Source organism: Trichoderma harzianum, assembly GCF_003025095.1.
Source record: "Trichoderma harzianum CBS 226.95 unplaced genomic scaffold M431scaffold_2, whole genome shotgun sequence".
In the NCBI taxonomy this organism is placed as follows: domain Eukaryota; kingdom Fungi; phylum Ascomycota; class Sordariomycetes; order Hypocreales; family Hypocreaceae; genus Trichoderma; species Trichoderma harzianum.
This window is the reverse complement of record NW_020209250.1, coordinates 2266166-2286827: the sequence shown is the minus strand read 5'-3', so window position 1 is coordinate 2286827 and position 20662 is coordinate 2266166. Positions and strand designations below refer to the sequence as shown.

Here is a 20662-nt window from a genome sequence, read left to right as displayed (position 1 = left end):
TCCAACTTTCAGAATCAGAAGACCACGGAAATATGAAGCTGAAATGATGGGAAATAGAAGAATTGAGGTCTTATATATTTACTTTTGCTGTTTATTTATATAATTGAACGCATTGAGCAATCGTGATGGTGACGTCACGGCCGCAATGAGACGCTCCCCACATGGATGAACTCATGGATCCATTTCTGGCATGAGATGATGCGCGATGCGATGGCCGCGATTTTGCATGTGATTGCGCGGTTCCATGTTTCTGGGCTAAGCAGGATCAGATCCCTGAAACCGAGGAAAATCAAGCGAAATACTGAGAGGTCGTAATAAATCATAGACTCGGCATCTGCACTTTTCACATGCAACTTACATCTCAATTCCATCAATCTATGTTAATTATTCGCCATCAACAACAACAAAAGACCACCAGAAGCAGCATCATGGAGAATCCAGGTATTTCACTTTCTCACCACAAAACCCTCTTCCTCTCCTTCAGTGCTCATAGCTAAACCAATTTCGCAAATTCTCCAGTCCAAGAAATCGCCGCCGTCATCAACACCCTCACCAAGGGCTCGCCGCAGCAGCAGCAAGACACGCTCAATACGTATTTTCTCTCCAACGCCACCTTCATCCATCCCTTTTGTCGCGTCCCGTCCATCTCCAAGGGCTCCATTCCGCTGGCCAGGGATCTGGACTCGCGCTGGCTCATCCTGGGAATCTATCGCTGGTATCGCACGCTGAGCCCGAAAATTGAGCTCACCGTCGATTCATCCGGTAAGTTTGCCCCAATCTACTCTTGATCCTGTCGTGAGAATGAGCGGTGTGCCGAATGTCTCGCGCATATTGTCTTCCTCGCCTTCTGCTAACCTGGAGGCCGCACACAGTCTTCGATCAGCGCAACAACACCCTCTACGTCTCCATCCGCCAGACATTTTCCATCTGGTTCGTCCCCTTCCACAGCTCATCCGTCAAGCTTCTCTCCGTCCTGCGCCTCACCCAAGGATCCTCGTCTGAGCCGGGCCAATTGGCGCCGAAATACCAACCCGACGGTCGAAACTCGTCTGCTCTGGCGGGCCCGGGACAGGAGAGGCTGAGATACTACATTGCCAGCCAGGAGGATTTGTACCAGACAAACGACTTTGTGGCCTTTGTTCTGCCGTATCTGGGGCCGCTGCTGGTGTTTCTGTGGCAGCTGTATGCCACGGGTGTGACTGTGGTTTGCTCCATCTTGTTTCTACCGCTGTATTATTTCATCAACAGCAGGCAAGCAAAAATTACAAGACAGGAGTAAGAGGGTCTCTGTGGAGTTGTTGATTTTTTTCTTTTTTTCTTTTGCGCGATTGTATAGACGATGGATAAATAATGTGATGGTGGAGGCCATGAATCGAATTGGGTCTTGAGTTGGGATTTAACAAATCAATTGTTTGTTTATTTCAGAATTCCTTGTGCGCGCTGTCCATTTTGAAGGGAAGACAAATGAATACATAGCCATGAGCGCTTCTTCATATCACATGAGGGTATATCAGCCACTGCTTGATGTGTACAACATAGAATCCACCATCCTTGCCAGCCATAGCACCAAACATGTACCCTGTAAATCCTTCCAAACTCCAATAATGTCAACCGTTAAACGCCAGGTAAATGCATCAATGTGTTTGTGTTTAGCCATCTAGGCCATCTTTAGACCTGAATCATTTCTCGCCGCTCTCGTCGCCGGGGTCGCGTGTGGTGAATGTGTCGGAACTCGAAAAAACACTCAAATCCGCCCCAGACGATGAATATAAATCTCCATATGCTATTTCTCCAGTCAGCGACCGCGATGCAGGATGAGAGTGAGTGCCTAGCAATACTCACACCACAGCTGTGAGCATCCACACCGCAACAGACAGCATTTTATTCTGCGAAAAGCCCTCTCTGCTGATGACGTCGGTTTCTCCCGCCGAGCCTGTGATTTGAGGCGACGAATCGCTCTCGAGAGCGGCAAAGCCATCGGCTTGGTATGTGTAGCGCGAGAATATAATCATGACGATGCCGCCGAGCGAAATGGCCAGAGCGAAGAGATCATGGAGGAGCGCACGGGCGGGCGAGAGTGGGTTGAAGCCCAGGGCACGATCGAGCTTGGCGACGACGATCCACGAGTCATTGAGGATGGCGATGGCGGACTGCACCGTTTGGAGCAAGGTTAGATTAGGTCAGACGATGACGATGGGGATAACAATTGAATTGATTGATTGAAGAACAACTCACGCCCACGAGGCCAGCCGCGATGGCACCGCCCTTGTCTGCCCATTGGTTGATGATGAATGCCAGAATCACCAACGTCGTGACGCTCGTCATCCAGCCCACCGCGCGGGCAACCATCTGAACGATGCCATAGGCGCTTGGACAGTAACCTCTCGTCATTTGGGGCCGTGGGAAAGCGGAGATGTTGAATGGTTGGTGGAGGTAAAAATAGAAGAATGGAAGAGAGCACAACAGCGGGCCAGTCTCCAAATGCTCACGATGGTTTCATGAATGGAGTCGACATGGGTGGATTCAGAAGACGATGGAGATGAATATGAAGATGACGATGAAGAAGCAAGGTTGATGTGCTGTGACTTGGCACTGGTGGAAAGATGCTGTATGTAGATGAGGAGAGGAGAATAGAGGAGAGCTGAAGGGCAGAGCTGAAAATAGACGAGCAGGCCAGGGCAGTGACAGGGCGTGACGGTGACAGTGACAGTGACAGGATAGGACAGGCAATCAATCAATCAGCTGTCAATGGTTGGCGCTTTTGCTTCCCACGTGAGCTCCCCTCCCAATCTTTGCTTCCCACGTCTGTCTGCACGAAAGCACGAAATGCCGTATCGTATGCAGGATCGGATGACGGAAGTAATCAAGGGCCAAGGGCTAGATGCAGGGGGTCTGTGCGTGATGGAGAGTGAATATTGCATGCAGCAGGCTGTTCTTTTTTCGTATGGATTTGTTGGAGGGAGAGTCAGAGATAAGATACTGCTGTACAAAGAGAAGAGAATACGGAGGAGGGGTTAGGCAATGAGGAGAATGAAAATGGCGGAGAGGAAAAAGAAACATATGGACATGTAGGTAAACAACAAATCAAGTGGTGGCTGGCGGCAGCATTATGTTGTTTGGACCATCTGAGGATAACGGGCCAATGAATTGCCAGGCGGCTACACTGGCCGGGATTCGATGCGGCACATTTTGCTGCTTGATTTGATTCGTGTCTCTGGTCATTTTCAGCTTGGGCAGACTAGCAAATGATTGCCTTTTACGCAAGCCGATACGATGCAGCCATTTCGTGTCTTGGATCCATGTCTGGCAGTTGATCATCTACAGGGATTGGGAGTACATAGACAAGTAGAGTAGACGAGGCAGACAGATTCTGGTGAAACTCGCCCTCCAGAGTATTACATGGATGTACGTGCTCGCGATATTATTGCCTGTACTATGAGAGTATAGAGTCGCCAGTTTCAATGAGCATCAGACGTCTGGAATGGATGCCAATTCGATTTTGATTCAAGCCGCTGAAACGCATTGACAGAGGCTGGGGGGAGCAATAGCCGCTGAGCCTTGGGGCCTAGAATGCAGCCAAAAATCCCTGCCATTGTGTTGGTGGAGGCGCGGGGATGCAAGGGAGGGAACATGAACTGAGCTTTTAACGCACGGATGCCCGTGAGATGATGATGCTTAGCGGATGACGGCAGTGGCCATGTTCGTGTTGGTTCCCGGGTTCAATAATAGTATACTAATACGAGTTTGTACAAGCAGTGGTGGTTTTAGTAGTACCGGCGATGAGGGCATCCTCACATGAGGCAGCACAAGCCGGGTTCGGCACGGCACAAGAGCAAGATCAAGATCAAGATCGAAACAAACATTAACAATTGATGCTGCAGTACATCCTGTACGCTCAGCCATTCATCTACTACAGATGGCCAAGGACTGGAGGCTTCTCGTACCCGCATTTAAGGCACCGGGCCGCGATTTAGTGCTGTGGATTTCTGGGCTGATGGCTTGTTGTGTTGCCGCCGCCACATGAATCAGCGCAGAATCGATCCGCGTACAGAGTTCAAAAGCGACATATAGATCTGATACGGGACACTAGATTAGGTTCAATATCAAAAAGCCAAAATTACTCATAAACGTATAGAAACAAAATAGGCGCATGTATGCGATGACAAACTGGACTGTTCTTACACGCAGCATGGCTTTGGCAGTGAACATGCGTGTTGTATCGGGATGTCGCACAGAGGTGAACAGAGTCTGAACACGATGCATCTGCATCTACCTTCTAATCATGCTCTTGTCAGCTCCATGAATCACACATAGGTATATGGAAATAGAATCTCTATACCATTATGCGAGTTTCAAGCGCAAGCATCTAATTCTGAGGCGTGTCGTGATATGCGCATGTATACATGTACACTGTCCTGATGCACTGCAAAGCTTAAACTACATCATGGGACTCGGCGCGGTTTTTAAACAAACTATCTGCTCGCAACAAACTCGAATAGATTCTCCATGACGAATATAAATGCGCCAATCACCACAAACTCCATATACAAGATGTACAAGGCCCATCACATCCTCACCTAGGAGAGGGGAAACACGATGGCGTCGTCACAACAGGCACGCCTTGGAGATTCCTCCCCCTATCTCCTTCATCAAGTTTCCATTTGGATAGGTTCCTAAATCGAAAAGATTGTCCGCATCACTTCACTATTCTTTGCTTGTCACCAAACCTTTACCAAATTGTACGGATTGCCTGCCGATGGCCTAAGACAATTACCCAACCTCGGGGCTGAAATCTTATACTTTATACGCCAAGCCTTGTCTGCTTGCCCAGAGCAACGGTAGATACATTCACTCTGGCGAGGTGGATCTGGCAAACGGCCAAAAAGTGAAGTCCCAAGATTGAGGCAGCCGTTGAACCCACTCTCCAGCTGTCCAGGCGACCAAGTTTCGGATTCTTCCATCAAGTTTTCTTATGTTTTTATTTTCTCCATTTCACAAATACTCCTTGCGCAGAGGAAGCAGAGATTTCATCAAAACATCTCGGAAACTTTCACTACGCATCTTGCAGAGACGAACCAACAACACTTGACTCTATCTTGGACTTGAACCAAACCTTGATTCAATCCATCCTTTATCATCTAGGAATCGCGCCGATTCTTCCCTCTTTCAGCAACATTCACACTAAATCTTAATCATCTGCAGAGAGTGCTTGATTCTTCGTTACCATCACCATCCAGCCACCGAAGATGGGCGATAAGATAGATGACACGGCGGACGACTATGTCGGCTATGCCAACGACCCCAAGGGCATTCCAACAATAAAACCTACCCCCAGGGACCCCATGATCCCCATCGAGCTGCCTGTCCGTGACAACGTGCACGAGGTTGTCATGAGGTATAGGAGCCGGACAATCCCATGCCGCACTGTTAAGCAGACGCTGGTCGATAGCCAAACCCGTGAGCCGCCATCATGAGCCCCCTTCCACTGAATTGACTTGGAAATACTGACGTTGAGGATAACCAGCCGTTGCAATTAATCTCCTGGCCCTCCTCTTTCTTAGCCACTTGATAATCCCCAAATCTCGAGTCTACACGAGGCCCTTCTTCGAGCTCTCCTACTACAACCCCGACACTGGACTGTATGCAAACGGCGGAAATGACCAATATTTCATCGCCTTCTTTGTCGTCTTATTCACTGGTCTGCGCCATGCTGTTATGTGCTTTGTTCTTTGCCCTCTGGCGCGACGTGGCGGCATCTCCAAGAAGAAAGACGTGGCTCGTTTTTCTGAACAGGCATGGAACATTATCCACTACTCCGTCTTTTGGCCACTTGGTCTTGTATGTTCCTCATTTCCCATCTTTGCATCTGCCCGTTGTCACTATAGATGGCTAACTGGCATCGATAGTACATCTGGTATACCTCTCCCTACTATCTCAACATGACCGAGCTCTGGACCGGCTGGCCCAGCCGCGAGATTAGCGGAACCATGAAGTTCTACTTTCTTACGCAGCTGGCATTTTGGCTCCAGCAGATGCTCGTCGTCCACATTGAGAAGCAGCGCAAGGATTACTGGTTGACAATTATTCATCACTTTGCCACCATTTGGCTGGTTACCGCCTCTTACTCGTACCATTTCACGCGCGTTGGCAACCTGACTCTCATCATCATGGATGTTGTCGATCTCATCTTTCCAGTTACGTCTAGGCCCCTTTCCCTCTCCTTTTCCAGAGAAGAGACAGTGCTAACACCTTGTCTGCAGTTGGCCAAGTGCGCCAAATACCTGGGCTACAGAAAGCTCTGCGACTGCCTCTTTGGCGTCTTTGTCGTCATCTGGCTTGCGACTCGCCACGTATTCTTCCTCATGGTCATATTCAGCGTTTACTACGATACCGGTCGCCTCGTGCCACACGAGTGCTTTCAAGGATCCATGGCAAATCTTCAGGGCCCTCTGCCCCAGTCTACCACCGGATGGACTCTACTCGAGCCATTTCACTCGCCACAAGGCATGATTTGTGCCAACAGCAGCATCTTCTTCGGCTTCTTTACGTTCCTCATTGCTCTACAGGGCCTCATGGTGATTTGGTCCTACGCCATTCTCAAGGTCGCAGTGCGAGTCCTCAGCGGCAAGAACGCCGACGATATTCGTAGCGACGTCGGCGAGGACGAGATGACCGAGTTTGAGGGCAGAGATCCGGTCGAGTTTGAGAACTTCGATTACTGGGCCCGGACTGTGTACGAGGCCAAATCAGAGCCCAAGGTGCTGCTGGCGGAAAAGGAAAAAGTCATGAAAAAAGGAAACGAAACTCAGACGGACAAAGGCGGTCTGAATGGTTGGGAGTGCCACCATAGACGCACACACGCCATTTCGAGCGGATTGCATCTGCCTGGTCAGAGCGAGCATAAGGAGCTTCTCAACCGGCTTGATGCCCAGCGTCGATGGACTACCTGAATGTATTCTTGGTTGTCTGTTGTTTTTTACGGATGATTTGATGGAATAGGGGGTTTTAGGAGTTTGGGTAAGCTTGTTGGCATGGCTTGATTTACGCGGTTTTGATACCAGTGAGCCTAAACTGCAAAGCAGAAACGGCCTTTCATGTTGTTCGACACCAGATATTGAACTGGTGGATATGAACTGTTTTGTATTATGGCATGGCACGGTCCATGATGTTCTAGATGGATTTCAAGAGGGGCCATATAGGTTCTAGAGTACTGGCTGTTAGCACAATCATCGAGGTAGTTGTTTATGAGTGTACATGTGCCCTCGTCAAGATCACAGCATTTTTTATCTTCTATGGCCTATCATTCGAGACTCCAAATCGGCGATAGCCACCACCCGCAACCCCGAGAGTCACACCGGTTCAGCAGCTGCTAACACAGGATAGAGCATAGCTTGTGGAGATAACATTGAATAATTTCCGAACGCATGCAGTTGCGGCAGTCGAAAGGATTTCGTGCCTATTGATCCTTTGAGGGAGCCCGAGCCCGCGGAACCCGTGCAGCCGTGATTTAGGGGGGATTTTAGCCAGGAGCACCAAGATGCCCATCACTAGGATCGTGATGGCCCTGAAAAAGGGCGATTTTAGCGTCTTGAACCCTGAAAAGCATTGGATCAGTCCATGTTGATCCCACAAGCAGCGGGTCTAACTCAGCTACTAGGTAGTGGGTAGAAGCATGTGATGGAAGTATCGACGGTACATGGACACTCCAACGATAGCATTATGGGAGACAGGAAGAGGAGAGTTTTACAGGTATTTGCAGTGGTCTTACAATAAGCATTCTAGGGGCTGTGATATAGAATGGATTGATGGCTTTTTCTTAATTGGATTTAAATCTTGCACCGAAATTCCCGGATCCAGGGCTGGCTGTCTGAAGACGTCATCGGGCGCTTCTCTGTCGGGCCGGGACTTCGCTGTAGCAGCAGCCGGTACTTGATCAGAGCTGCCAGCCATTCCGGGATACCAAGTTGGTACTTTCAGACGCCCGTCTCCCCACTAGAAGCTAGTGCCTATAACGGGCTCTAGCTGGCTCTAGTTGGCCATGGCACGCCCGTTTCAGCCCATCCTAGCCTGAAAAGCTCCAAGTACCGTACAAGTCGCTTTTCGGGCACACCACCCCGCGACCTTGTCCCTTTTAAGGCATGTGCTGCCACAAAACTTCCCTCCACAACACCATCACCAGACTTTCTTTTTTCCTTTTTCTACTTCAACCTTTTTTTCTCTCCTTTTTTTTTTTTTTTTGCTTACATCACCTCCGTTAAGCCCTTTCTCGCAGCAATGGCTCGGCTCGACGCCGCTCCGTTGCTCAGCTCCTCCTCACCAGCTCAGGCTGTTCGCCAACGCCAATCCCAAAGCCTCAGCCAGAGGCAGCATCAGCAGCTTTCCGGAGCTACCGAAACTTCCGCTGTCACGCCCAATGGCTCTTCCTCGCGCCTCTCGACGGACCGCAAGAAGCGACGAAAGGCCCGGTCTCTGCTGAGACGGTTTGCGCGCTTCTCCGTGCGAAATACTTGGGCTATTCCCCTGATGCTGCTCATCATCTTTGCTGCCGCTTATGCCGTCAACCCAACCGAGTCCAACCCCGTCAGTCACTTCATCTTTTTGTCGTACAAGCAGCCGAATCCAAAGGCCCATCTCGACCCAACGCTGCCTGTGCACTATGGCAAGGGGCTCTGGGACGTTGCCTTTGTGTCCTTTTACACAGTGGTGCTGTCTTTTACCCGCGAGCTGATGATGCAGGAGCTGCTCATCCCGCTGGGCCGCATCAACGGCATCAAGAGCAAGGGCAAGCAGATGCGCTTCGCCGAGCAAATGTACACGGCCATCTACTTTAGCTGCATGGGCCCGGCGGGTATCTACGTTATGAGCCGCAGCCCCGTCTGGTACTTTAACACGGCCGGCATGTACGAGGACTTTCCGCACCGCTCTCACGAGGCTGCCTTCAAGTTCTACTACCTCTTCCAGGCGGCGTATTGGGCGCAGCAGGGCATTGTGATGCTTCTTGGCTTCGAGAAGCCGCGCAAGGACTACAAGGAGCTGGTGGCGCACCATGTGGTGACGCTGGCGCTCATTGGGCTGAGCTACCGCTTCCACTTTACGCACATGGGCGTTGCCGTCTACATTACACATGACGTTAGCGATGTATTTCTTGCAGTACGTGTGACGATCGTCTCTTTTGTATAAATGATACTAACCCAGATTCCCTTAATAGCTGTCAAAGTCGCTTCATTACATCGACAGCCCGCTGGTGGTCCCTGTCTACGTCTCCAACATCATCGTGTGGTGCTATCTCCGCCACTACATCAATCTTCGCATCCTCTACTCCGTCCTTACTGAGTTCCGTACCGTGGGCCCCTACGAGCTCAACTGGGAGACGCAGCAGTATAAGTGCTGGATCTCCAACATCATCACCTTTGCCCTGCTGGCCTCGCTGCAGGCCCTCAACCTCTTTTGGCTCTACTGCCTGCTGCGCAGCATGTACAAGTTTGTCGTCTACCGGATCAAGAAGGACGACCGATCCGAGTCGAGTGGGCCAGAGGACAACCAAGAGGCCGAGGCCGAGTCTCTGTTGGAGGGCACTGGCGATGCCAGGCTCGCCAACGGCTCATTGTAGAGCAAGCATTGCGATGAATTACTCTTGCACTGCATGTACAAATACACACCACGGCTCTGCGAGTATCGACAACAGTTGGGCCTGATGTAAAGACTTCACTGAAACTGTAACATGGCGACCATTTTCTTCTTCTTCTTTTTTTTTGCCCGCAATTTTCACCATTTGTATAACACATTTTAATCCATGGCGATGACGATGACGACAACGAGAGGCTTGGGTTCTCTCGGGGGGACGAGGGTTGTGTATATCTTGGAAATACTGCATATTGCGCTTGCGCGAAGCTACAATGATTGTTTTCTGGATATTTATTGACTTGATTGAGTCATGTCGAAATGTATTCTACATCATGTCACAGCAACTAAACTATCAACCTTACCTACACCTAGTACGGTATGTATACCTACAACTAATAATGAATATCAACCATATTCATGCTCGAAATTACAAGACTGCTTTTTGTATCATATATATTCTTTCTCATCGTTACTAATGCTAGCTCCCTTGAACTATCCTTGATACCTATGCCCTATTTCGTCTATAGAAAATATCTAGACTTGCACAATTTACGCCGCCAACTCCTATATGATATATATTCCTGTTCCATATACACACGTCCGTCATTACTCATAATATACCCCTTTTCAAAACGAATACTCCTCGACATGCAGATAAATGCCCTGCGCACCAGTCCCCTTGTGCACCGCGCGCTCATCGCTCAACCTGCTCACGCAGTTGCGCGTCGAAGTTACAATCTCCGGGCCTCCACAAACAACAACAGCCGTCTCGCCATAGGCAGCCTCAACAGGCTGTCGGATAAGCTGCTCAATGCTAGGGCGGGTTGTGTATTCGCGGATGACGGGGAGGCTTGACGGAGGAGCCTTTTCGCTGCTGGTGGCGGCGCTGGCGTCCTTGTTGTCGCAGCAGCAGGATTTCGCGGCACCTTTAATGTCGTCGTCGAGTTCGGAGCTCGTGTTGCTGGCTGCTGCGGAGACAGCAGAGATGCGGGAGGCGCTGCTGTCGTTGCGGGAGAGGGGGAGGCCGTCGGTGCCGAGGGCGGAGTTTGTGATTGCGACGTGGACGTTGACGGTGACGCCCTTCTGGACGAGGGATTCGCCTGCTTTTTGCGCGCGTTGGACGTAGTATTCGATTTCCTTGAATGTTCGGGCGACGAGCAGCACTTCGACGCGCTTGACGCATCCCACGGAGTCGGCTTGGGCTGCGGCTTCTAGAAGAGGCAGAGTGAAGGACGCTCCGGTCGAGGCGCCGATGAGGACCATTGTCTCGTAAATGTCCCAGCGGGGAGGCGTGCCGTATGGGCCGGAGAGGAAACCGATGAGTGAGGCCTCGGGGTTCTTGGAGGCGTAGTTGTGGATGCGCTTGGAGAAGCCCTTGTGCTTGCGCAGGATCAGCTGGACGCTGTTGCAGCAGCAGGTTCCCTCCATCTTGCGCGCGCAGGCAATGGTGTAAGGATGGGCTTCGAGGGGGCCCAATCGCGGAATCCACAGGTAAATGTGCTGGCCAGCAGCCCAGTCGAAGTGGACGTCCTTGATGGTGACGACGGTGGTTGAGTCGCCTACGGCTCGGGCGAGGATCTGGTGGCCAACTCGCCTCCGCCCCTGACAAGCCGATCCGCCGGCCTTGATGCGCAGGTTCTGCCACAGGAGAAGTGCCCAGCGAGCGGCGCGGTCGAAGACGAGGAACGAGACGGCCAGCCAGAAGAGGAAGCGGGCGTTGGTGGGGATGTGCAAGTAAACCAGCACCAGCATGACGATGGACGCCGCAACGTGCTGCACCACCCAGAGCTCGTAGGCGATCCTCCGAATAGGCACGAAGCCGACGACGACGTTCCACAGCAGGATGGCCCAGGCGCCGAGGCCGTACTTGACCATGGGCATGGCGTCCAGCTCGAGCTCGACAAAGTCGGCGCGCACCCACTCGGTCCAGAAGTTGAAGCCGTGGACGGTGCAGGTGACGAACATTGTGCGGGCCACCCAGCGGTGCAGCCAGTTGAGACGCTCATGGCTGGTGCCGATGAGAAACCCGATGATGTTGACTTTGGTGGAGAGGAGGAAGAGCATGGGGAGCTGGGTGAGGGTGACCCAGGCGTTGCGGTAGCCGATGCGCTCCCAGAAGTAGACGTCGTGGACGATGGAGCGCCAGGTCATGAAGTAGATGATGACGGCCCAGTAGCAGAGCAGGACGAGGACGCGGCCGAGGGGAGGGGGCGTGAGCCAGGTGAAGTGGCGGAGGGGGATGAAGAGCTGGGGATGGGAGATTTCGCGGACCATGGCGGTTGCGGTGGCCCAGGACTGGCTGAGGGGGCCATTGGGACGGGTTGGATGGGGGGATGATTGTGTACGAGCAGCTTTGAGTCTGTTTGAAAAGAGAGGAGTTAGTTGAGAGTTGAAGAGGTGAGAGAGGGGGGAGAGTTGAAGAGGGGGGGTATGATGTGATATGGTGTATCTGGAGTGCAGAGTAGAGTGTAGATGAATGGATTCACATACCTCTTCACAGCGCCGACGTGATTGACGCCTCGAACCACCATCAACGATCCGACAACGGTTGCTGTAATGTACCAGTAGGCGCGGGCAAAGCGGTGGTTGACATCGGAGCCCATGCCCGTCATGCCAGTGCCGCTCATGTCCATGCCATCCATGGTGAGAGAGACTGTGAGAGGATATGCGAAGATGCGAATATCTATCTATAACGATTCGATGATGAGAACCAAACAAAGGATAGATGGAGAATAACGTCAAGTCAATAGTGAATAGGTGAGAGAGACCTGGCGCCTTTCAACCATGCATTTTTCGTCTTGAGCTATCAAAACCGACAAGACGGAAAATCCTCCTTTACCTGCTCGTGTCGCTCTACTACTCTTCTTGTATGTGTGAAAAAGACAACGACAACGACAATGTCAAACTTGTTCCTTGCCGTGTTCCGAGATCCAGGTGACAAGACAGCAAAAGAGGGTAGAGGTATAAGGTAATATGAGCAGGTTTGTCTGAGCGAAGCGGGCGGAGCAACAAGAAAGAACACGACCCAAATTAACTCGCTCACGGAGCCAAAATGTGGGGTTGGGTTTGAACTGTTCTTATGGTGTGGAGTTTTTTTTTTGTTCTTCTTTGTTTGGACTAAAAGCTGGAGCAAGCAAGGTATACGAGTTGTGTGTTTGGAGTGAGATGCTTGTGTGCTCTGCTGACCAAGCTGCGTGGAAGCGGACGGTTCCGAGATTTTAATGCCAGGGCTGTTGTGTGTAGGTGTTGCTTAAAATAAAGAAGATATAAAGAGGTTGAAGAGGAGAAAAGTTTGGTGATGTTGAAGAAGAAGAAGAAGAACTGGTGGTTTGTTAGAAGTGGTGGAGTAGATGTGTGGTTTCAGGTGCAAGGCAAGCGTTGCAAACGTTCGAGGTGCCACGAGGCCGGCCCAAGACATTGATTGCAGCCAAAGAGTAATACAAGAGAGAACTATCGATTTCATCTCTCCCTTCCACGGTAGATTCTATCCGGCACCATCTCCGTCCCTGTTCCTCCCAGCTTCAAAAAAGACGCCAAACCCTCAAAGCTGCTCCCAACCAAAAATAATCCGCCGCAAACGCTTTGGATAAACTTGCTCAAATGCTCTCAGATGGGTAACGCGGATGCGTGTGATTGGCTGGTTGTGCGCCTGGTCCCTGTTTTAGCCTCCCCGCCATTCGGGATCCGGAAACCGACTTTCTCTTTTGGACTGGCTGGAAGATTTGGAGAAAGACGGTATGCTTAATATTTGATGTAAATTCTTGTTGTTATTCACTCTATGTACCGCAATCGGGGCCTTCTTTTCGCTTGGCAGTTGGTTATGTTAGTACTTGGCATGTACTGTTACTGTATGACTCTGTAGATCTTCCATCAAAGGCCGTGAGACATTGCTCAACCCATCCGTGACGGATTCAGCCTCCATGTTTGCTACAGTCTCCCCCTCCCAATGACTTGACTCTTGTACAATCAAATCTCCCGTATCGTTCTCGTCTCACCCGGAAGCTGCAAAGAAATCTTGCTCAAACTTGATCCAAGCTACCGTTTCAATCTTTGCCCCCCCCCCCCCTGCCGCTCGTAGTCATACATAGTCCGGAGAGCCCATTGTTTAGTGGCGCCATCTCCCTTTCCAAGGGCCCCTGGTGGAGCATTGCAGTTTGTCCTGTTCTGTTCTCCATGTGTTTGCTATAAGTTGAAATACAGCTGGCAGCCTCGCCAAGCTTCTCCCCCTCAACCACCTCTCTCCAGCTCTCAATTGCTTTCCAATCTCTCTCTCTCTATCTCTCTGTCTCATCTGTCTTCCATCTTCATACCTTTCTCTTCTCATCACCCATCCACCAACCCAAAAAAAACCGCCCAAGATGCGCTCCTCCGCCATCCTCCCCGCCATCCTCTCCCTGGCCTCCGTCTCCTCGGCCCATTTCCTCCTCAACTACCCAACCTCCATCGGCTTCGACGACGACAAAGAGGGCACCTCCCCCTGCGGCGGCTTCACCCCCGACGTCTCGTCCGGCTCCAAGCAGCTCGTCGACTTCCACGTCGGCGGCGACTCGCTGGCCATGCGCTCAACCCACCCGCAGACCTCGTGGCTGTTCCGCGCCACCCTCGACGGCACCGGCGAGTCTGGCTGGCAGCAAATCTTCCCCATTGTCCAGCAGAGCGGCCTGGGCAACTTTTGCGAGCCTCAAGTTGTTCTGCCCTCCGGCTGGGCCGGCAAGAAGGGCGTCGTCGGCGTTGTTGCTGATGGTCCTGACGGTCTCCTCTACCAGGTATGTTGATGTTTTTCCAGGCTGTGTTGCCATGGGACGGTGATGTCTCAGAAATCCAATGTCTCTGAATCAAGACTAACCACAAACACAGTGCGTTGCCGCCAACTTCGTCTCTGGATCCGTCGACCCTCCTAGCGCCTGCAAGAACGCAACCGTCACCGCGTCCTTTGCCAGCGATCCCAAGCTCTCTGCCCTCGTGTCTGGAAGCGCCTCTGGCAGCTCCTCCAACAGCACCAGCACCGGATCGCCTTCGACTTCCACCACGGCTTCGACCACTCAGAGCAGTGCTGCTGCTGCCAGCACATCCAACGCTGCCAACGCGCTGCATGCTTCATGGTCCGTTTCTGCGGTCAACCTGGGCAGCGCCCTGACTGGTCTGTCCATGCTTCTTGCTGGCGGTGCCTTGATGATTTAAGAGGAAAAAGGGGGATTCGGAGGGGAAAATTGGGAATTTTTTCTTACTAAGGGGCGCTATATAAAGTCTGCTTTTTTTTTATCAGTCATGAGAGCATGCATGATGACATGGGAGTTTTAATAAAACGGAACTGATTCTTCTTTACCAATCAATGGTTTTTGTCTTTTTTATTCATTTGCTGTGAACTTCGCCTGTACCTTGTCTTGTCTGTGTCTTGGTTCATTCTGCTCCCTTGACAGACATGTTGATCCGCCCAATTGCAGATGCTTGAGCCTCAACCACATCATCAATTAATCAGTTGAATCTTCAAGCATCATCACTGAAATCAACAAATCGCATCGCCTCTCCTCACCACCCACGTGCGCCTCTGCTTACCCCCGAAAACTTCCAGCAAATCGGTTGAATCCTCCCTCTTACGCCTTCTCCACCGTCTCCACACGCATTTGTCCACCGCCACTAAACTCCAACTCTCTCTGTTCCTGAACCAGCCGCAAGTCTGCTTTACTTTTATCACCAGAACAATGGCCAATTGGCGTCTTGCTGTTGATTTCTCGGGGCGAATCAGAGGCTGAAATGGCGCATGCTCTAATTGCCGTCTGATAATACAAGGCGGACTCACTGCAGTTTCAATTGGTCGAATATTCAGCCGTCCACTGCATGCATTCATGTCCCGAGATACATGTGCCTTTCAATGATTGACGCGCTGCTATAGTCGCGATCTCCCATCAACTGGCGGCCAAAATTCTTCAAAAGCTTCAAGCCGCCTCCTCGCAGTTAATTGTTTTTCTTATACTTTGTTTCGGAATCTTCCATGTCTGTTGATACTCTTATACTTCTCGACTAACCTTATTCTACGCCATCACCATGGGAGACCTTTTCAACATGGTGGGATATCCCGCCATGGCTGGTATAGACATGAACAAAATCCTTCTGTCGCCCTCTTCCCATTCTCGTCCTCAATTTCCCATCCTTCAGAAACCACACATACCAGGCCACAGACCTTCTCCCGCCATGGACGTTACAATCACTCAAGCGCTTTCTGTCATCTCCGCCGCCATCTTCACTCTCTACATCAGCAGAAACATCATCAAGTCTCAGCTACCTCTATGGCTGAGACCATTTGCCCAAGAAACCGAGCCAGATGGGTTCAAACGGCGCTTCTGGTCCTTCTGGACCATTCCCTTGCTTATCATCAGCGTTGCTGGTGTCGTGCTCTCTTTTGTTCCCGTCATCATCAACCCGACTCGCTACTTGTATCTTTGGGAAATGATTCCGTGGGCTTTTGCTCTTCTCATCACCATGATTGATCGCCCGACCAAGACTCCTCGGCTCTTGTTGATCCAATATGTGGCCATTCTCGGTGCTAGCACCGCCATATACGCCGTCCGGTTCCTGGAACACACTCTGTATGCCCTCGACTACTTTCGAATTGCGAGAATGGCTCTCTGCTTCTTGTCCATCATCCTCATCGGCATGATGCCTCTCCGCGAGCCTTCGTGGGGGAACAAGGACATTGGCCAAGCAGGCGGCCAACCATCGCGCAATCTGCGTAGCCCAGAGGACGATTTGAGTCTCTTTCGCTTCTGGACCATGAGCTGGGTCAATCCCCTGTCCGCCCTCTGCCGCAAGAGAGAAATCACCGAGGAAGACGTCTGGCAGCTCCCCTACGAGTTCCAGCATTCGCGCCTGTACATGGCGTTTCGTGACCTCCAGGGCAAGCTTCTCTTGTGCCTTATTGAGGCCAATGGCCTTGACCTGTCCATTGCCACGCTGCTCGCCGTGTCCGAGAGAGTTGCCGAGGTATCCAACATTCGACTGACGAGCAAGCTTTACAATGCTCTAGATTCCGGCAATCTTGCCGATGCTACCTTTTGGTGTCTTGTGATGCTGGTTCTAGATGTCGTTCGCCAGTTGTGCAAGACGACGTCCTCTTGGTACTCTCGCAAGGCATATGAGCGCTCTCGCGGAGAGGCCTTCATCGCTCTCTTTGGCAAACTCCTGACTCGCGCTGTGCCAGGCTCAGACGTGACAGAGAAAGGCGCCGACGAAGACGGACAAGACACTCAGACACCTGATGCAAAATCCAAGACCTTCTTTGGCAGGATGCTTTGGAAAATGTCTGGCCCTCCCAAGCAGAGCTCCAAAGCAGTCACCGGCCCAGCCTCCAACGCAAAAGTCGTCAACCTGGTCCGAGGAGACACGTATGAAATCTCGCAGCGGTTTTGGGACTTTTCAAAGCTCGTCTCACAGCCCATCAAGGTCGCCGTTACCATGTGGTACCTGATAGACATCATGGGCTGGCCTTCAGCCATTGGCTTCGTGCTCATGATTGTGTTCCTGACGATTAATTCGGCGCTGGTTCGCAAGCTGATCAAGCTCGAACGGCAGAGGACAACCATTTCCGATAAACGTGCGCAAGCCGTCTCTCACTTCGTCGAGGCCAGTCGTCCCCTGAAGCTCAACGGCTGGACGGCCACTTGGAGTACTAGAATCATGAAATTCCGAGCCATGGAAATGGCCAAGCGCCTGAGTATCGCCCATGTCTCTGCTGCCATTTCTACCGTCAGCGTCACTGGCGGAACGTCTTATCCCCTGGCTAGCATTGCCTTGTACACCCTCATCCTTCGACAGGGTCTACCCAACGATGTCATTTGGCCGTCGCTGCAGCTGTTTTCTCAACTGGAAATGAGCGTCAAGGAGGCTTTTGATCTCATCTCTGCCTACTGGAAGGCCACCATCCCCATTGAGCGAGTCAACAAGTACATGAGCGAGCCCGACAGAGACGACATCTCCAATAGCCCCAGCAGCGTCACAGACATTGAATTCCGCAACGCATCGTTCTCCTGGCCTTCAACTAACAAGCTTATCCTCCGAGGTCTCAGCTTCAAGTTCATTAAGGGTCTTACCGTCATCAGAGGCAAGGTCGGCGCCGGCAAGTCCAGTCTTCTCCTCGCTGCTCTCAACGAGATGGAGCTTCACGAAGGCGATCTCATCAGACCAGACGTCCCCGTGGCCTATGCCCAGCAACTTCCGTTCCTGCAGAATAAGACGATACGAGAAAATATTGTCTTTCACCAGCCATTTGACTCTACGAGATACCGCCAGGTTCTGCATGCGTGCGCTCTCCTCCCTGACCTTGCTTCGCTCCCTGATGGCGATCAGACAAAGCTTGAAGAAGGCGGTGTTGGTCTTTCTGGTGGTCAAAAGGCCCGTGTAGCCCTAGCCAGAGCGGTTTACAGCCAGTGCAGGATTATGCTTCTTGATGATCCGCTGGCTGCTCTGGATCACGATACCGCCACTGCCATTGTCCGCCGGTTTCTCCAGGGCCCTCTTGCCGAAGGCCGCACCATTGTCATGGTGACTCACCGAGATGATCTTGTTCTCCGTATTGCCGACCAGGTGATTGACCTTGCTGATGGACAGGCAACCGTACTTTCAGAGGAGCAGGTCAAGCAAGAGCTCGAGCACCCCTATCATGAAAGCGGAAAGACGGCCCACGATGACACCGAGACGGCCCACGACATTCACGCTGAGGATATTGCTATGCTCAAGGACGCACCAGAAGAGCCGGCCAAGACGGGGAGTGTGTCCCTCAGTGTCTATACCGAATACATCAAGGCTGGTGGATGGCACCTTTGGGTCTTCCTTGGGCTTGCATACGGCGCATCTCGGTTCCTCGACATATCGAGAGCCCGACTGTTGGAGGCCTGGGGCGCGGATTCTGCCGCAAATGATACAAAAAGCGTCTACTGGAATCTCCCTAAACCAGATTCTCATCCTCTCCCCTGGCTTCTCGTACTGGCTGGTCTCTCTGCAGGACAAATCGTGACATATGCAGCCGCTCAGCTTCTCCTTGCTCGAATCGGCGTCAACGCAGCTCAGGGCCTCTTCAAAGGTGCCATTGACAGGGTCAGCCGGGCGACATTCCGCTATCACGATACGACGCCGACGGGCCAGCTTAAGAACCGGCTCATCGCCGACATGGGCATGGTGGATGGAGGCATTGTGGCGCCGTTGGAGTCATTTGTCTTCAACTTGATTGCCCTTGTCATGAGCATGGTGGCCATTGCAACTCACCAGCCGCTGTTGCTCGCAATTCTCGGTGCTGTTGCTATTCTATTCGTCTACTTCTTTAGAATCTACGTGCCCGTGTCGCGATGCCTCCGCCGCATGGAGATGCGCTATCTCACGCCCATCATCGCCAACATCGGCGTCATGCAGGACGGCCTCGTCACGATCCGAGCTCTACGAGTGGAAAAGCACTTCCAAGACCGCCACCTGGATGCCGTCGACGACTTTCAGAAGCAGGACCACTTCTTCTGGAGCATGGCGTTTTGGCTCGACTTTCGTCTCAGCTTGAGCTCCGTCGTCACTCGTACCGCGCTGATCCTGTTTATGATTTGGCGGAGGATGCCGGCCAGCGCCGTTGGTTTCGTCTTGACGCAGACCATCATTGCCATATCTGCCGTGCAGCAGCTCTGCGAGAAATTCGCACAGCTGCAGCTCGATGCCGTTTCGCTGGAGCGAGTCAACATGCTGAACCAGATCCCGGAAGAGCCCAAAGGCGAGCAAGATCCGCCTGAGGACTGGCCCAGACCTTGTGACAATGTCAAATTCGAGCAAATATCCTTCAAGTACGACAGCCATTTACCCTCGGTGTTGGATAAAGTGTCGTTTGAGATCCCCGGAGGCTCGACGTGTGCTGTCCTAGGCCGTACAGGATCTGGAAAGTCGACCATTGCCAATGCCCTTCTCATGACGCAAGCGCCTTTTGAAGGAACTCTCAGGGTAGGCAGCGTCGATCTTTCTCAAGTCGATCGAACGGCTCTACGAAACCGCATCACGTTCATTCAACAGGATCCGACGCTGTTCCCCGGCACTCTGCGCGATAACATCGACCCAGGCGCCGATTTCTCCAACGAAGAGTGTCTCAACGCAATCCACCGCGTTCTCGGACCCGAGTGGAATCTGGAATCGCAGATTGATGCCGCGGGCAAGAACCTCAGCCAAGGCCAGCGACAACTTGTAGGCATCGCGCGGGCTGTTCTTCGACGAAGCGGGCTGGTCATTCTCGACGAAGCAACTGCGTCGATTGACCGTGCTACGGCCGCGACGGTGCAGCGAGTCTTAAGGTCGGAGTTGTCTAAGAGCACGGTGATTACGATTGCGCACCGGCTGGAGGCTGTGGAGGACGCGACGTGGTGTTTGAGGTTGGATCATGGGAGGGTTGTTGAGTGTGGACCAGCGAGGGATTTGGCGGGCAGTGGAGAGAGAGATGATGAGTGATGATGGGTTGATTTGCATATGGTTACGTTTTCAGTGTTGAGCATGGTTGTGTTTGATGATATCATTGGATATGAATGGCTAATGAGTGTATGGATTTGACGGATAATGGATGCATCACGCTGTGTACTAGATAATGGTTGGATACACGTACAAGAGCTTATAGAAGCGATACACGTAATAACGGATAGTGTCCGAGTCTCTAGGAAAATAGATTCTTGTTAGTATTATTAGCATTTCTTAGTGACAACAATAGTCAAGTGTCAGACGGAACCTATACCCTGTCAAGTCATCTATAGGCGGACGCGAAACTGCAACTAGGAGTTACTATCTCGCGACAGCCGAAGAAGGGGGCGCATTGATGGACTATAACGTGGCTGCTTACTCTCGCCAAGAAGCTTGCATACATGTACTGTTATAGACAGAGGTCCAGGGTTGTTGCAGAAGGTTGCCATGCTTATCCGGTGCTTGTCAACTCAAGTGTAAGACTCCAGGTCATGATACCATCCTGTCAACTCTCGCCTCCGCGCCCTCCAAACAAACAACATGAAAGACATGTTATCTCGCGCCCTCC

The 20662-nt window shown here is 51.8% G+C and overlaps 7 protein-coding genes across 7 annotated transcripts; 5 read left to right on the top strand and 2 right to left on the bottom strand.

The window, feature by feature from the left end:
- Positions 1-428: 428 nt before the first annotated feature.
- Positions 429-1279, top strand: M431DRAFT_1900 (hypothetical protein; the record flags this gene model as incomplete). The annotated part of the gene is made up of 3 exons (XM_024913196.1): positions 429-441; positions 520-762; positions 873-1279. The coding sequence occupies 3 exons, from the start codon at positions 429-431 to the stop codon at positions 1277-1279; spliced, it is 663 nt and encodes a 220-aa protein (XP_024778952.1).
- Positions 1280-1838: 559 nt separating this feature from the next.
- Positions 1839-2391, bottom strand: M431DRAFT_77005 (hypothetical protein; the record flags this gene model as incomplete). The annotated part of the gene is made up of 2 exons (XM_024922530.1): positions 1839-2150; positions 2236-2391. 2 exons carry the CDS (start codon positions 2389-2391, stop codon positions 1839-1841), a joined length of 468 nt encoding a protein of 155 aa, XP_024778951.1.
- Positions 2392-5246: 2855 nt separating this feature from the next.
- Positions 5247-7117, top strand: M431DRAFT_544606 (hypothetical protein; the record flags this gene model as incomplete). The annotated part of the gene is made up of 4 exons (XM_024921167.1): positions 5247-5457; positions 5525-5838; positions 5907-6194; positions 6261-7117. 4 exons carry the CDS (start codon positions 5247-5249, stop codon positions 6948-6950), a joined length of 1503 nt encoding a protein of 500 aa, XP_024778950.1. The 3' UTR covers positions 6951-7117.
- A 1406-nt stretch (positions 7118-8523) lies between these two features.
- On the top strand, positions 8524-9610 carry M431DRAFT_76526 (hypothetical protein; the record flags this gene model as incomplete). The annotated part of the gene is made up of 2 exons (XM_024922473.1): positions 8524-9150; positions 9209-9610. 2 exons carry the CDS (start codon positions 8524-8526, stop codon positions 9608-9610), a joined length of 1029 nt encoding a protein of 342 aa, XP_024778949.1.
- A 641-nt stretch (positions 9611-10251) lies between these two features.
- M431DRAFT_76871 (hypothetical protein) lies at positions 10252-12236 on the bottom strand (the record flags this gene model as incomplete). The annotated part of the gene is made up of 2 exons (XM_024922505.1): positions 10252-11983; positions 12115-12236. 2 exons carry the CDS (start codon positions 12234-12236, stop codon positions 10252-10254), a joined length of 1854 nt encoding a protein of 617 aa, XP_024778948.1.
- A 1770-nt stretch (positions 12237-14006) lies between these two features.
- Positions 14007-14694, top strand: M431DRAFT_36398 (hypothetical protein; the record flags this gene model as incomplete). The annotated part of the gene is made up of 2 exons (XM_024914588.1): positions 14007-14390; positions 14482-14694. Coding segments are annotated over 2 exons (597 nt in total), but the record flags the coding sequence as incomplete, so codon positions are not given.
- A 1122-nt stretch (positions 14695-15816) lies between these two features.
- Positions 15817-20091, top strand: M431DRAFT_75859 (hypothetical protein; the record flags this gene model as incomplete). The annotated part of the gene is made up of 1 exon (XM_024922396.1): positions 15817-20091. One exon carries the CDS (start codon positions 15817-15819, stop codon positions 20089-20091), a length of 4275 nt encoding a protein of 1424 aa, XP_024778946.1.
- Positions 20092-20662: the final 571 nt, after the last annotated feature.